At 48.1% G+C, this 14,128-nt stretch overlaps 1 protein-coding gene and 1 pseudogene across 1 annotated transcript in view; one reads left to right on the top strand and one right to left on the bottom strand.

The window, feature by feature from the left end:
- MARCO (macrophage receptor with collagenous structure) overlaps positions 1-14,128 on the bottom strand; it is a 38,352-nt gene that overhangs the window by 12,589 nt on the left and 11,635 nt on the right. Inside the window, exons 2-8 of the mRNA NM_001256366.1 lie at positions 10,281-10,382; positions 8,902-9,114; positions 7,528-7,572; positions 2,241-2,339; positions 2,099-2,134; positions 1,520-1,618; positions 1,365-1,427 (exon numbers count right to left, since the gene is read on the bottom strand). Of these exons, the coding sequence (NP_001243295.1) occupies positions 1,365-1,427; positions 1,520-1,618; positions 2,099-2,134; positions 2,241-2,339; positions 7,528-7,572; positions 8,902-9,114; positions 10,281-10,382 (657 nt within the window). The remainder of the gene's footprint in view (positions 1-1,364; positions 1,428-1,519; positions 1,619-2,098; positions 2,135-2,240; positions 2,340-7,527; positions 7,573-8,901; positions 9,115-10,280; positions 10,383-14,128) is intronic.
- LOC100516467 lies at positions 10,389-11,510 on the top strand (annotated as a pseudogene).

Below are 14,128 nucleotides of genomic sequence, written 5' to 3'. Positions count from 1 at the left end.
AGCCTGCAAGCCTCAGCTCCATCTCCTCCATGCCTCTGTACTGCTCTGCCTTTTGCTACCCCCAACAGGAACCACTGTGAACCTGGAGCATTGGACAGAACTTTTTTATTTGTTTAATGAATCAATCAGTCAGTCGACCACTTTTTTTTTTTTTTTTTTTTTTACTTTTTAGGGCCATACCTGCAGCGTATGGAAGTTCCCAGGCTAGGGGTTGAATTGAAGCTCTAGCTGCCAGCTTACACCACAGCCACAGCAACACCGTATCTGAGCCTCATCTGTGACCGACACCACAGCTCACGGCAACGCTGGATCCTTAACCCACTGAGCGAGGCTGAAGATGGAACCTGCATACTTGTGGATACTAGTTGGGTTCGTTTCCATTGAGCCATAACAGAAACTCTCAATCAGTTGACCACTTAATCAATGAAAATGGAGAGGACCTGCCCCTGTTGTGGGTTTCTAGCATGGCTCTGAGGTGAAGGCATCCAGGTTGTCTACCTCAAGCATGACCTTCTGCTCTGGCAGAGAAGGGGCTGCAACGGACAGTCCACAGCACCCTCAGAAGATGCACAGCCCTTTCTCACAACCCTGCACTGGCCTGCACCTGGCTTTCTAAACGGCATGTGGCACTTCTCCATGCAAAACCCACAGAAGAGTGTGCCTGACACTGCCCCCAAACAGTCTTGCTTGTCTCTTGTACCAGTCTGCATGTCTGAGGCAGGAACCAGGTCTTATGTGTTACCGGGGTCCAGTACCCAACACAGTAGACCAGCCTTTCTAGACCATTGAAGATGTCTGAAGTCACTGAATGACTAGAGAAAATTAGCACAGTGGTTTATAAAGTAGACCACATTGGTATGATGGTTTATAACCTACACTAAATTGAGGCGATAGTTTATAAATAACCTTGACTAAGTTGGCACGATGGTTTATAAATTAGTCTCTGTGAGTTTGTTACTGTGGGTCATTCCTCTCAGACTTTGGCCCCGCTGGGAAAATGTGCAAGAACGGGTTTATTGACACCTGCTGCCTGAATCCAGAGCCCTGAACTTTGAGGCCCACGGCAGGTCAGTGGGAGAGAGTGGACCTTATGCACGCAGCTGGAAGGCAGACCAGGAGACACTGCAGGTGAGCTGCCCTGCTCTCCTCTTTGACAATGAAAGCTTGGTCATGATGTTCAAGGCCTTTCAGGGACTCTGGGCAGAGAAAGGGTAGCCTCAGGGCCTTGGACTGAAAGGATTCTGGCAGAGGAAAATGTACTAACAGATGCCAGAGCACTGGTGAGCCTGCTGGGAAGTAGTCCTCCCCTCGTCCCCCTGACACCCAGCAAGTCCACCCACCCACCTACCCACACCCTCTGTTACCTGTGTCCCCCTTGCTTCCTTTCAAGCCTTCGGCTCCTGGACTCCCGGGACTCCCTGCTGGTCCTGGACAACAGATGCCATAGAGGGTGTCAGGGCTGGACGGGGTGGATCTTCAGACCTCACTCCCAAACTCACCACAGGACCCATAAGCTCACCTGTTGGCCCAGTGAGGCCAGGGCTGCCAGGCTCACCCTTGGCACCAGGGGATCCCGCAGCTCCTGGAAGGCCTGGAAGACCCCTGGTTCCAGGCTGTCCTGAAAGTTAAGTCATGAGTGAAAGGCTGGCAGAGGGCCTGGCTGCCTACCCCTTCAATACATCTCTGTTCTCTGCAGTGACACATGAATCGCTTAACACTTTAAATGCCCCACGTACAGCTTAATGGAGATCTCTCTTTAGAAGCCTTGAACTAGCCCTATTAGTGGGAGGAAAATTTAAGTCTCAGCAATTTATTTATTTATTTATTTATTTATTTTCCATTCACTGATGTAGGGTTTGGGGCTTATGGACTTACTAGGAATTCTGTGAGTGCTTCGCACCACTGGGCAGCAGAGTGGAGCAAAGCTCAAAAAAAAAAAAAAATCAATTAGGCTTTCCTCTACATACTGCTCTGTCCTCTTAGGAGGCACCAAGTTTTATGAAACCCTAGAGGCTCTGGCTTAATACTATGAAATAAAAGACAGTAAAGTCAGGAACAGTGGTAGCTGGAATGATGCCCAGATTCCCACAGTTCTTACCTTGATCTCCTTTGAGTCCAGGAACTCCAGCCACACCTAAAACACAGAGAGACTTTTAGTGATCTTTTTCCCCTCTAGCTCAGTGGACCAGAAAAAAAGGGAATACCCACAGGTCAACGGACCTGACCGAGCAGACTCTTACCTGGGGACCCGGGCATCCCCAAGTCACCTTTATGCCCCCGGGCTCCGGGGGGTCCCATGAGCCCCATGTCCCCTTTCATGCCCATGTCTCCTTTTCTTCCTGAAAAACCAAGAAGTTGCAGTCAGACATGGGATGAGGGCAAACCTGGCTGCCACGTCCAACTCTGACACTGCCCGTCTCACCCAAATTCCCAACTCAGACTCCTTGGACTCCTCCTTGGTGCCCAGAGTGGAAGATACAGTGGCTGCTCTCCAAAAGCACACCACCTTGCTCCAGAGACAAGACACCAACTCCTGAAATGTGGCCGAGGTGGCCCAGCTTGGCGGATGGGCTTCGGTACTCTCAGAGCCCTGGTCAGTGCCCCAGTCCCTAGAGGATGGACCACAGCCCAGGGCTCAACCAGCATTGACCAGCTTATCTGAGTGTCTGCATTTGGGGAATTGTTTTTTCAAACTTCCCAAACTGAAATCTGAATATTCCAGAAAGCAGATCCCAGGTGCTGAGAATAGAAGCTTTGAAGCATTGATGGAAAGAAAAACATTGCAGCAGCACTTATGCCCCCAGAGGTTCAGCCACAGGCTTTCCTGGTGCCCAAGGTTTCAAATTTTCCACTTGTCATCAGCATTCCAGGCTCACCCTTGTCCGTCCTCTCCTCGGTCCTCTGTCACTCCCTCCTCCTCTCTGCCACTGCTCAGCGCATACCAATCAAGGGAGGCTCCTCCCAGGCAGGGCCTGGCAGCCCTTCCCAAACTTGCCAGCTGTCCCACGGGATTAGGAAGCCATTAACATTTCATCATCAGCAGAGTCCCACCCCAAGCTACTCCCTCAGGTGCCAGGACTGACTGGTTGGGATAGAATTTGGTTAAAGTCTCTATTCTGTGATTTTTAAGATTTCAGAGCTGGAGAGGACTCAGAAGGGTGCCAGGCTCTTCTGGTACCCTTAGGTTAGGAAAGTAGACAAAGTCGTCTGGAGTGGAGGGAAAGAAGCCACTGTCATACAGGGCTCTCTGGGTCAAAAGTTTGAGTGACCTTAGGTGTCCACATGAGCAGAGGGGCCAAAAGGCACTTGTGAGAAGAGGCTAGGAATTATTTCCCTAGAGGGATTTGTTGGTGTCTTGTGTTTTTTTTTTTTTTTTTTTTTTTTTTTTTTTTTTGGTTTTTAGGGCTGCACCCGTGGCATGTGGAAGTTCCCAGGCTAGGGGATGAATCCGAGCTACAGCTGCCGGCCTACACCACAGCCACAGCAACGTGGGATACATCTGAACCTCATCTCACGGCAATGCTGGATCCCTGACCCACTGAGCGAAGCCAGGGATGGAACCCTTATCCTCATGGGTACTAGTTGGATTCATTTTCACTCTGCCATGATGCGAACTCCTTGTTGGTTCCCTATTGCTTGGGGCTGGCCAGAGTCATTGCATTAAGGTAATTGTGTGGCTGTATGAGGGGTCTTGTGACCGGTCTGGGCCTGAATCTGTGACTTCCATGCCTCCATCAAAGGGGGAAACCTGGGGAAGCAGAGCAGCACCAGTGAAAGGACCAGAGCCTGGCACCAGCTGAGGAGTCACATTTGCGCCTGACTTCAGAACCTTCCCATCATCACAGCTAAAGGTGGAGTGAGGGAAACAGATGTATCCCCTGGCACCTCACCACCTGGCATTACCCATCTGCTGGGACAAAGAGCGGAAAACCTAAATATGGCTGAGTCAGGTCTCACCTGGTCCGCTGGCCCCATCTGCAGGCAGTGCCTGGGGCAAGCAGTGGGTAAAGAGACATCTGGTGATCTTGGGCAAGGAAATTTGGGAAGAGGAGGGGTAGGTTAGAGTCCTGATTTCTGAAGATGTGAAACCAATGCATTTCCCCTTGCTGGCCCCAGCATTTCCAGGCCTGAGTCTGGGTGTGGCCACAGGCGAGTGTGGGATGGGAAGCAGTGTGGCCCAGACCCCAGGGGTAGAGTCTAAAGGGCAAAGGCCTGGCTGTCATCCCCTCTCTGGGGCTGACGGGATCCCCTTGAGAAAGCCTGGACCTCCCTTCCCAGTGCCAGGAGAACTGTCGAGGGCCACCTCAGAGGTCAACTGTCCCTCTGTCTTCCTGGTGGAAGGTGAATTCTCCTTCAGTCCAGCCAAGGAGAATTTTTGCAGCCCCTCTTCCCTGCCCCTTCATCTGCTCATTTCATTGTGGGGAGGTCCTAGTCTTAACAGGTTGTCCCTCCCTTACCTCGGCATAATTCATTCTCCTGAAACCTTTGCTGGTTGGTCCTCATTCTTCAGCTGGCTACCACTGAGAGCAAGTCTATTTTCTCTTCCATGAGATCCTGCCTAATATTTGAGAATAGTTGACACATCCCTGTAAAGACTCTTCCTGGAGGCCGGCACCCTCAGTTTTTTATCATAGAAATAGTTCTTCTTCACCAGGTACAGTATCACACATCCCATATACCTTATATTCCTGTTGTAATCAACCATCATTAAAAGTTTCTATTATTGGAGTCCCCATTGTGGCTCAGTGGGTTAAGGACACAGCATTATGTCTGTGAGGATGCAGGTTCGATCCCTGGCCTCGCTCAGTACGTTAAGGATCTGGCATAGCATAGGATTAAGCTGCAACATAGGTCACAGATATGGCTCGGATCTGGTGTTGCTGTGGCTGTGGTGTAGGCCAGCAGCTGCAGCCCCAATTGAAACCCTGGTCCAGGAACTTCCATATGCCGCAGGTGGCTGTAAAAAGAAAAATAAAAGTTGCTTTTATTATCCCTCTTTCATAGGTGAGTAAATTGAGGCTCAGAGAGGTGAAGTCGTCTACCCAAGGTCACATAGCTAGTGAGCCACACTAGAACCCAGATCTGTCTGATCTTGGAAATGATTCCCTTACCTTTCTCACTTACAGGATCACTAATGCTACCTGACATGTGGCAGAGTTTGAAAATGTGATCTCTAACCCCTATGACCGCCCTGAAAAACATGTATAATTTAATTGTTACTTTTTTTTTAGTTTGTATAATTAGTATGAGCATTCCATCTTTTTGTCTTTTTAGTGTCTTTTTAGAGCTGCACCCATGGCATATGGAGGGTCCCGAGCTAGGGGTCTAATTGGAGCTGTAGCCACTGGTCTATGCCACAGCCACAGCAATGCCAGATCTGAGTTGCGTCTTGTGACCTACACCACAGCTCATGGCAACACTGGATCCTTGACCCGCTGAGGGAAGCCAGGGATCAAGCCCGCAACCTCATGGTCCCTAGTCAGATTCGTTTCCACTGCACCGCAATGGGAACTCCAATTATTATTATTTTAATGTAATTGTCATTCTTTTCTGAAATGAAAAAATTAAATCTCAGCTGGCCAAATGATATGTCTAGTTACACAGGTGAAGTGCCACAGAGCAGGTATGGCAACAGAGCCTACAACTCCAGAGTCCTCAGCCTCCCTACTACCTCACAGAGCCACTCTGAGGAGCCACCATGGGGCCAAGAGACTGGGAGTATGAGGTTGGTTCAGTCAGAGGGCTAGGGCAATGCTTCCCAGAATGTGCCCCTATGCCTCCAGGATCAGAACACTCCAGGGTCTCTAAGGCACAGACCTACATCTCTTTCTTTCTCTGTCTCTCTTTTTTTTTTTTTTTTTTTGCTTTTAAGGGCTGCACCTGTGGCATATGGAAGTTCCCAGGCTAGGGGTCAAATCAGAGCTACAGCCACCAGCCTATGCAACAGCCACAGTAACACCAGATCCCAGTCGAATCCATGACCTACACCATGGCTTTTGGCAACACTGGATCCTTAACCCACAAGTGAGCCCAGCTTGGACACTGGTCAGGCTCTTAACCTACTGAGCCACAGTGGGAACTCCCAGATCTGCATTTTAACCAAGCACCTCAGATGGTTCTTCTCCATGGTCCATAACCTGAGAAACACTGCTTTAGAGATGGCACTTGCCATTGAGGGAGGAGCCTAGATGCCTGAAGTCCTCCTTCTGGAATCAACCCTTTGTCGTCGTTCCAGCAACTCTCCCCTCCTTCCACAGGCCCACCTCAGGCCCTCCTTCAGTGTCTTATCTTCTTCTTCCTCTTGGAGCTCCCAGCACTGCCTGTGTCCCTACTTGCCTGGCAGGAAATTGTCCCCCCTCACTTTGCCCTTAGATGGCCCATTCCTGTCCTTTGCTTGCCTGGGCAGAAGGGACCACAGCTGAGCTCCTGGGATGCCTGGCCACTCGACATCTTCTGGGTAACCTTGCTTGGCTCTGGCTCCAAAGGCTAAGTATGAATGTAAGTTCGTGCCTGGAGTGGTGAGTGCGTATGCTCTTGTGAGCAAGTGCACGAGTGTGATTGTTCGTGATTGTATTGCATAAATCTGTGAGTGCTTGTGTGTGTCCCTCTTTGCACCACAAACTCTCCTCCTACTGTTTGCCCAGCTGAAAATCTCCCCATAAAAACCCTGCTGGAGACTTAGAACACTAGACTTTTTGGGATTTCCCTTCTGTGAAATTCTTTCCAAAAATTAGTTTCTCTAGAAAGAGTTTCCCTCTTAACACATGTCCTGTCTGTAAGTGATGATGTTTTTCTTTCTGTTCAGTGGCCTGGAGGCTTAGAGGCTGTCAGCTGGTTCATTTCCCCCTCCCTCTGCAAACCATCTCATTCTGCTCTCTCTCTAGTTATGTTTGTCTTTGCAGCTTTACGCTTCAGGGACTGTAGTTTGGAGGGTCTAAGTGGAGAACAGAGTGGACTGTAACAGCAATGGGTCCTTCCCCTGGGAGGCAGCCGAGCTCCCACATTCTCTGACCCAGACATGCTGTGGCCATTTGTAAGGCAGCTGGGCAGCCTAAAAGAGGGAGACAATCATGGGCTTTGAATCATTATCTTCAACCTCCTAGTCACCCTCTGAAGCACTCTCATTCGCATGTTACAGACAAAGAAACTGAGACTAAGAAAGATACAAGAAACCTCCCACGGTCCCAGAGCCTGTCCATGCATGGGGAAGGCAGATGTGTCAGAATGTGGAGTCTGGACCAATGAGCTGGACTCTCCCCAGTGATGCTCACAGGCTTGTACTCCAAGTACCAAGGAGGAGATTGGAGTCCACACCCCTCCAGCCACACCTGGGTGCCCTCCCTGGGATGCAGGCACTTCCTAGCATCCCCAGCCCATCTTGGGTCTCACCCTGCCTGGCCTCCCTCACACACAGACCGCCCCCCCTCCGGGTGTTCAGACTCTGGTGGGTGTGTTCCTGCAGTCCTCTGAGGCTGCTACAAGAAAACCTGCTGTGGGTGCTGGTATACACACCCAGCCCCTGCTTACCTGTCTCTCCCTTGATTCCTGGTGGGCCTTGGGGACCTGGGGGGCCTAGAAAGGAAACAGAATTCACAATGTTGACTGGACAAGAAGGAGAAAAATGATTATGGGGCTGGTAGACAGAGGGCATTCTCTGTGCTTCCCTCCCATCCAGGGCCCCCTTCTCTTCTGGTGCAGGTACACCCTGGGGCCCTTTAGACCTGAAAGACCTGAGGAAGAGAAGCAGAGGCACCAATGCATCAGGCAACAAGGTGAGGTGACAGTGCCACTCCCATCATCATTTACTCATCAAAGTATTACTGGGCACCAAGGACCAGCCCAACTGTATGAAAAGACAGAGCTCCTTCCCACAAGAAGCTCAAGGCCCAGCCGGCAAAACACAGTTTTGCAGATGCTGAGGGATGATGAGGGGGGCCGAGTCAGGCAGACGTGGGTTCAAACAGTAGCACTGCTTTTTAGCTGGGTGATCCCAGGCACATCATTTCATTGTTGGGAGGGTCAGCTTCCTTGTCAGTGAATAGGGATCCACATGCTAGTTGCTTGCTTGGGGCTCTCCTGAGGTCACCATGCGGAGACCACCACAGAAAGCATGCCCAGGCTCTGAAAAATGGCACCTCTTACTGCCGCCACCCACGTAGGAACACTCCCTTTCCAGGGCTGCTCTGCGGTCTCCCAACAACTCTGGTGGGAGGGACAGGGCTCCTCATCCTGCCTTACTGCATTTGGCTGCTTTAACCAAACAGCACAGGCTGGGGGGCTTAACCAGTAGAAATTCACTTCTCAGAGTTCTGGAGGTTGGAAGCCTAAGATCAGGGGCCTGACGCCTGTATTCCCGGGAAGAGTCTCTTCCATGTTGCAGACCTCCTGTTGTGTCCTCATGTGGTGGGAGGACCAAGGAGCTCTCAGGGGTCTCTTCTATAAGGGCAGGTTCTCTTCCCTCCGAGGTCCACATGCTGGCTGCACTGGCCTGAGGCCCACCCTTACTCCCTCCAGCCATGGGCCAGTGTTAGTCAGCTGCTTGGGAGTGGTCCTGAGACTCCTCCAGCCCTGTATCCTATTTGCCCTCCCACACATTTTGGATCAATTGGGCCTTGGGCTGGTCGCTCCAGACCCAGGCTCTTGGAGGTCACACTCTTCTTGGAAAGAACCTTGGTTCCTAGGTTCCCAATCCCACTGTCTCCCAGCCACCCAGGGTGTCTGTCACTTCATGCCCACCCTATATGGCCTTCACCCCCAGGGTCTCATACTAGGCCAGGATCTGGGAACCCCCCCCTTGCCAAAGAAAGGGATTCAGGTCCAAAGGCCCCCTTGCCCACTCACAAGTGGCTCCCCCTTTCCCATGACCTCTGAGGAGTCCCAGCCCAGGGGGGAGGGGCCAACCTGGGATCTGAGTACAGTTGTCCACCCGTCTCAGTAACTGCTCCTGCCTGGCGCAGATCTGGGTGAGCTGAGTTTGCAGGATTTGCAGTCTCGGTGCATCCCCAGCTGGGGGAGGGATGCTCTGGAGGAAAGAGGACCAGCTCCCCTCCGTGGCCAGCGTTTCATTGTGAGGGTAGATCACCAGGGCCCGGAGCTGCTCCTGCAATTTCAGAACTGAACACCCACCCCACCCCCATAGCACCCTTTCAGGGACCTCGTTCAAGCCCGAGGCAACTGGGCATTCTGTGTCATATGTGCAGGACCCTGTAATTCCTGAATAGGGCAAACTCATGTTTCAGGTGAGGATCTAGCATGAGCACAGAACTTTGCATCTTACATGTGTGAACACCACACTCAGGAGTACATCACACCTTCACAGAACAGACCTGCATGGCATGTGTACCCACTGCACCCAAGATCAACCTTCATGCAGTTAAGGGCTATGTGCATGTTCTGGGTGCAAATGCATGGTCACTAAGATGCTGGTCGGGCCTAATATGCATGTGACATGTGTTTATGACAACTGGGAACATGACAATCTTGAGTGACTTCACTGTCTACTGGTGGAACTACTTCATGACCTAACCATTTGGACTGAGAGCACTTTGGAAGTAAAATCATGTTAAAATGAAATGGTCTGATCAATAAAATCATGGACATGGAGAAGAGACTTGTGATTGCTAAGGGAGTAGGGGAGGGAGTGGGATAGACTGGGAATTTGGGGTTAATGCAAACTATTGCCATTGGAATGGATAAGGAATGAGATCCTGCTGTATAGCACTGGGAACTATATCTAGTCACCTATGATGGAGCATGATAATGTAAGAAAAAAGAATGTATGAATGTATGTATGTGTGACTGGGTCACCTTTCTGTACAGTAGAAAATTGACAGAACACTGTAAACCAGCTATAATGGAAAAAATAAAAATCATAATAAAATTAAAAAAAAAAACAAAATGCTCTGATCAGCAAAACTTCTTCCCACTCAGAGGTTGGGAATCATTGATGTGAGATGAATAGGATGTGTGAAATCACTGCATCTTTCACTGCTTTAGACAAACACACACACACAGGTGCAGTCTCTCTCTCTCTCCTCCCTCCCCCCATCCTCTCCCTGCACCCCCAGCACACACACACACACACACACACACACAACATACACTTCCCTCTCTGCTTCCTCTTCCCTCCCCCCACCACTGTGGCCACTCAGATAGTGGGAACTCTCTACCAGCACGTGGGCATCAGTGACCTCAGGACCCTCCTCTGAACTTGAGCCCTGTGTCTGGTGGGACTACAATGTCACGCTAGGAGGGACCAGACAGGACCAAGATGCTTTTACCTGTCATCACCAGCATCCCGGTGCCCACGGTGAGCAGAATCAGGTAGATGACCACCAGGAACATGAACCAGTTCATCCCATTTCTTTTCTTGGGCTTTGACTCTGAAAGGCAACCGGGGCAGAAGGTGGCTGCTGCAGAGTGGGGAGAGCAGGGAACCCCGGCTCGTTTCTGAACCTTCTCTTTGTGAGCAGGGGCTCCTTTGGAGGTCCCAGGAGGGGAAAGACACAAAGGCCCATGACCCCCACATCTTCCCCTTGATCTTCCTTCTTGCCACAAGGCAAGAAATGCCATTATGGATCCCTCATTTGTGTGGCTGCGTGAAAAAACACCACACACATATCCTTGCCTGGAGAAGCACAGTCCTCAAACTGGTATTATGTGGGCCTTACTTGCTGTCCAAGTCTCAGCAGGGTCCCTGGCCAAAGGGGGTGCTCAGTAGAAGCTCATCAGATGAGTTAATGAATTAACATATTTCAATTTCAAAACTCCAGGAAGATGGCAATGAGTGAGGTTTGGGATGGTGGAAATCCAGTGGAAAAAAGGTTCTAAGACAAGATTTAGAGATTTTGTCCAGGGCTTTTTTCTTTTTCTTTAGATGTTTTAATTTTAAAGTAAAACAGACTCTTTTCCTCCCTGGCTGTTTGAAGACCAGCCGCCATCATGAATGACACAGTAACTATTGGGACCAGGAAGTTCATGACCAGCTGACTACTTGAGTGGAAACAAACAGTCATCCATGTCCTTCACCCTGGGAAGGCAACAGTACCCTAAAACAGAAATTCAGGAAAAAATAACCAAATGTACAAGACACACCAGATATCATATTTATGTTTGGATTCAAAACCCATTTTGGTGGTGGCAAGGCAACTGGCTTTGGCCTGATTTAGGATGCCTTGAATTACACAAAGAAAAATGAGCCCAGACACAGGTTTGTAAGACATGGCTTGCATGAGAAGAAAAAGACCTCAGGAAAACATCAGGGAAAAAAAAAGAAAAAAAGAACAGAATGAAGAAAGTCAGGGGCACTGCAAAGACCAAGGTTGGCACTTGCAAAAAAGAGTAAAGACTCTGCAGTGACTATGTCTGTGGTGATTGTCCAGGTTTTTCATGAGAGGATTAATGGGATGGGTGATGTCTCTGCAGCACCAGGATGCAGGTTCGATCCCTGCCAGGCATAGTGGGTTAAAGGATCTGAGATCCGGTGTTGTTATAGCTGTGGTGTAAGTTGCAACTGTGGCTTGGTTTTGATCCCTGGGAAATCCATATGCCTTGGGGAGGCCAAAAAAGAAAAAAATAAAAGAAAATAAATAAACTAGGAACTTCTACATGTAATTTTTTTAAAAAGCAAAACATGCTTAATACAATTTGTCAAACAATATGGAGAGCATTGCAAGAATAAATAATCTTGCAATTAACCTCCAGAGGTCCTAACCCATTGAAGTAAGCTGTGTTAGCATTCTGGGGTGTGGCCTTCCTCTCACTCCACATTTCTCTCAGAAATTACAAACCCATATACTCCTAGGTAGACTTGGTTTTTTTCTTTTAATTTTACACTAATAATATATTAATAACATCATATTACAATTACATATTACATATCATTTACAGAAGCTTGCTTTCTGCAATGAATGATTTACCCTTCTAGTTTCCTCAGTAGAAATTTAACTATTTATTTTGCAGCTGCCTCATATTCCTTTAAGACATGTGGTGAGGCTCAGTCTAGTACAGGGTGTCTCCACCATGCACCTTCAGAGTCTGGGCTGACTTGGCAGCCTGAGTGAGCTCTCGAACATACAATCTGGTCAAGTTGTCTCCTTGCCTTCAGCTCTTTAATGGTGGCTCACTGCCTTCAGGACAAACAGCTCCTGCCTGGTACATGAAGCCTGGATGCCATCCAGATCTCCTGTGGAAACTCCATGCCACACCTCCAGGTAGACCAATGGTCAGGCTGGACCACTCTGCTTACACCTTTCTGACTTCAGGCAGCATATCTTCTCTGAATACCCAGCCTCCCCTCCTTCTTTCAGCAGAACTAGTTCTTCTCCTTTGGGAGAACAGTGGAGTTTTCCTGCTCCAAGATAGATTTTCTGGCTCCCCTGTGCTGGGTGGACCCTGCTCTAATTCCCACATCACTCTGTGTTTTCTTCCACTGTGGCACTGAGCACCCTGGACTGTGTCTATGTCTCAATCTCTTCCAGATGGCCTGGAAGTTTCTTAGGTATGCTGGGAAGATGATGGCTGGCTAGATGAATGGAGAAATGAGTGGTTGTTGAGATTTAGATGCTAAACATGGACAGAGTTGAATGCTGCCAGTTTAGAAGTGATAAGAGAGCATTGTGAATGCAACTTAGGACCTCAGTATCCATACAATCATCACGGTAAGGATGAGTAACACACAAGGGAAGTCTTGCATTTGACAGAAGGTGTTGGGTGGTGAATAAAATCTCATAAACAGCACTAAACATGATGAAACATAACACATAATGGGAATAGAGAGATGAACTATGCTTCAGAGGTATAGGTACTATAGAGGTCAGAGGTGGGGTGAGGGTCAACATTGGAGATATAAAGATATTTTCAAACTGGATAGTAGGAGCATGGTGCAAGACATTTGAGTAAGGATGATGAAGAGGAAAGTGGACATGGTAGTATGATGAGAATAGATCAGGCCCAGATGCTTTTTAATTCAGAGCTATTACTTGGCATTGCAGCAAAGTATTTTAGAAACTGGGGACTTCAAGTCTGTGGACTTTGTCTAACTCACTCTGTACAAAACAGAGGATCTGATAAATTCTTGACCCCTATGCTGATCATTTCATCTCTTAGTGGTAAGAAGAAACTGCAAAGAAAATACCTACTCTGGATTGGATTTGACCAATGACAAAGAGTTAGTTGAGATAAGAGAATGATAAAAAAAAAAAAATCCTCATTTGAATAAGAACGAGCTTTCCTGGAGTAAAATATGGCAATTCTGGGTGAAAATTTTAGGAAAGCCAGTTATAGAAATTTGACAGTCCTGTTGTCTGACTCACAGTAGAAATATGGCTCCAGAGGGAAATAAAATCTCAATTTTATAAAAGAATGCAATGAAGAAAAAGGTCTGGAGTTCCCCTTGGCACTGCAGTTTAAGGATGAGGCATCGTCACTGGAGTGGCTTAGGTTGCTGCTGTGGTATGGGTTCGATCCCTGGCCTAGGAACTTCCACATGTCCACAAAATGGGCCAGAATCTATGTAATAAACATTAAGAATTTATGTAAGAAAACTAAATCTAAACCTATCACTGAGATGACATAAATGGAATTCTTCATAAGAATTTTAAGCCATAACAGGAGTTCCTGTCATAGCTCAGCAGAAAAGAATCTGACTAGTACCCATGAGGATGCAGGTTTGATCCCTGGCCTTGCTCAGTGGGTTAAGGATCTGGCATTGTCATGAGCTGTGGTCTAGGTCACAGACATGGCTTTGATTTGGTCTTGCTGTGGCTGTAGGGGAACCTCCATATGGTACACATGCAGCCCTAAAAAAGACCAAAAAAATTTTTAAGCCATAACAAAAACGCTTTAATGAGTAATTTCAAATAAAACTTCTTTTAAAAATCTTACCCCAAAGTAGAAGATACGTAAAAGAACAAAATGGAAATTTTATAACTTCAAGACACCAATATTTTTAAACTTCACTACTTTGGCTCAATAGTGTGATAAATATGACAAAAGAAAGAAGCAATGAACTAAATGATAGAACAATAGAAATTACTTAATCTGAAAAACAGAGAAAATCATTATCAACAACAACAAATAAACAGAACTTCAGAGACCTGTGAGTCCATAAAAAACACATAATACTGAT

Source organism: Sus scrofa, chromosome 15 (genome assembly GCF_000003025.6).
Source record: "Sus scrofa isolate TJ Tabasco breed Duroc chromosome 15, Sscrofa11.1, whole genome shotgun sequence".
NCBI classification, from domain to species: domain Eukaryota; kingdom Metazoa; phylum Chordata; class Mammalia; order Artiodactyla; family Suidae; genus Sus; species Sus scrofa.
This window is presented reverse-complemented; position numbering and strand designations above follow the sequence as displayed.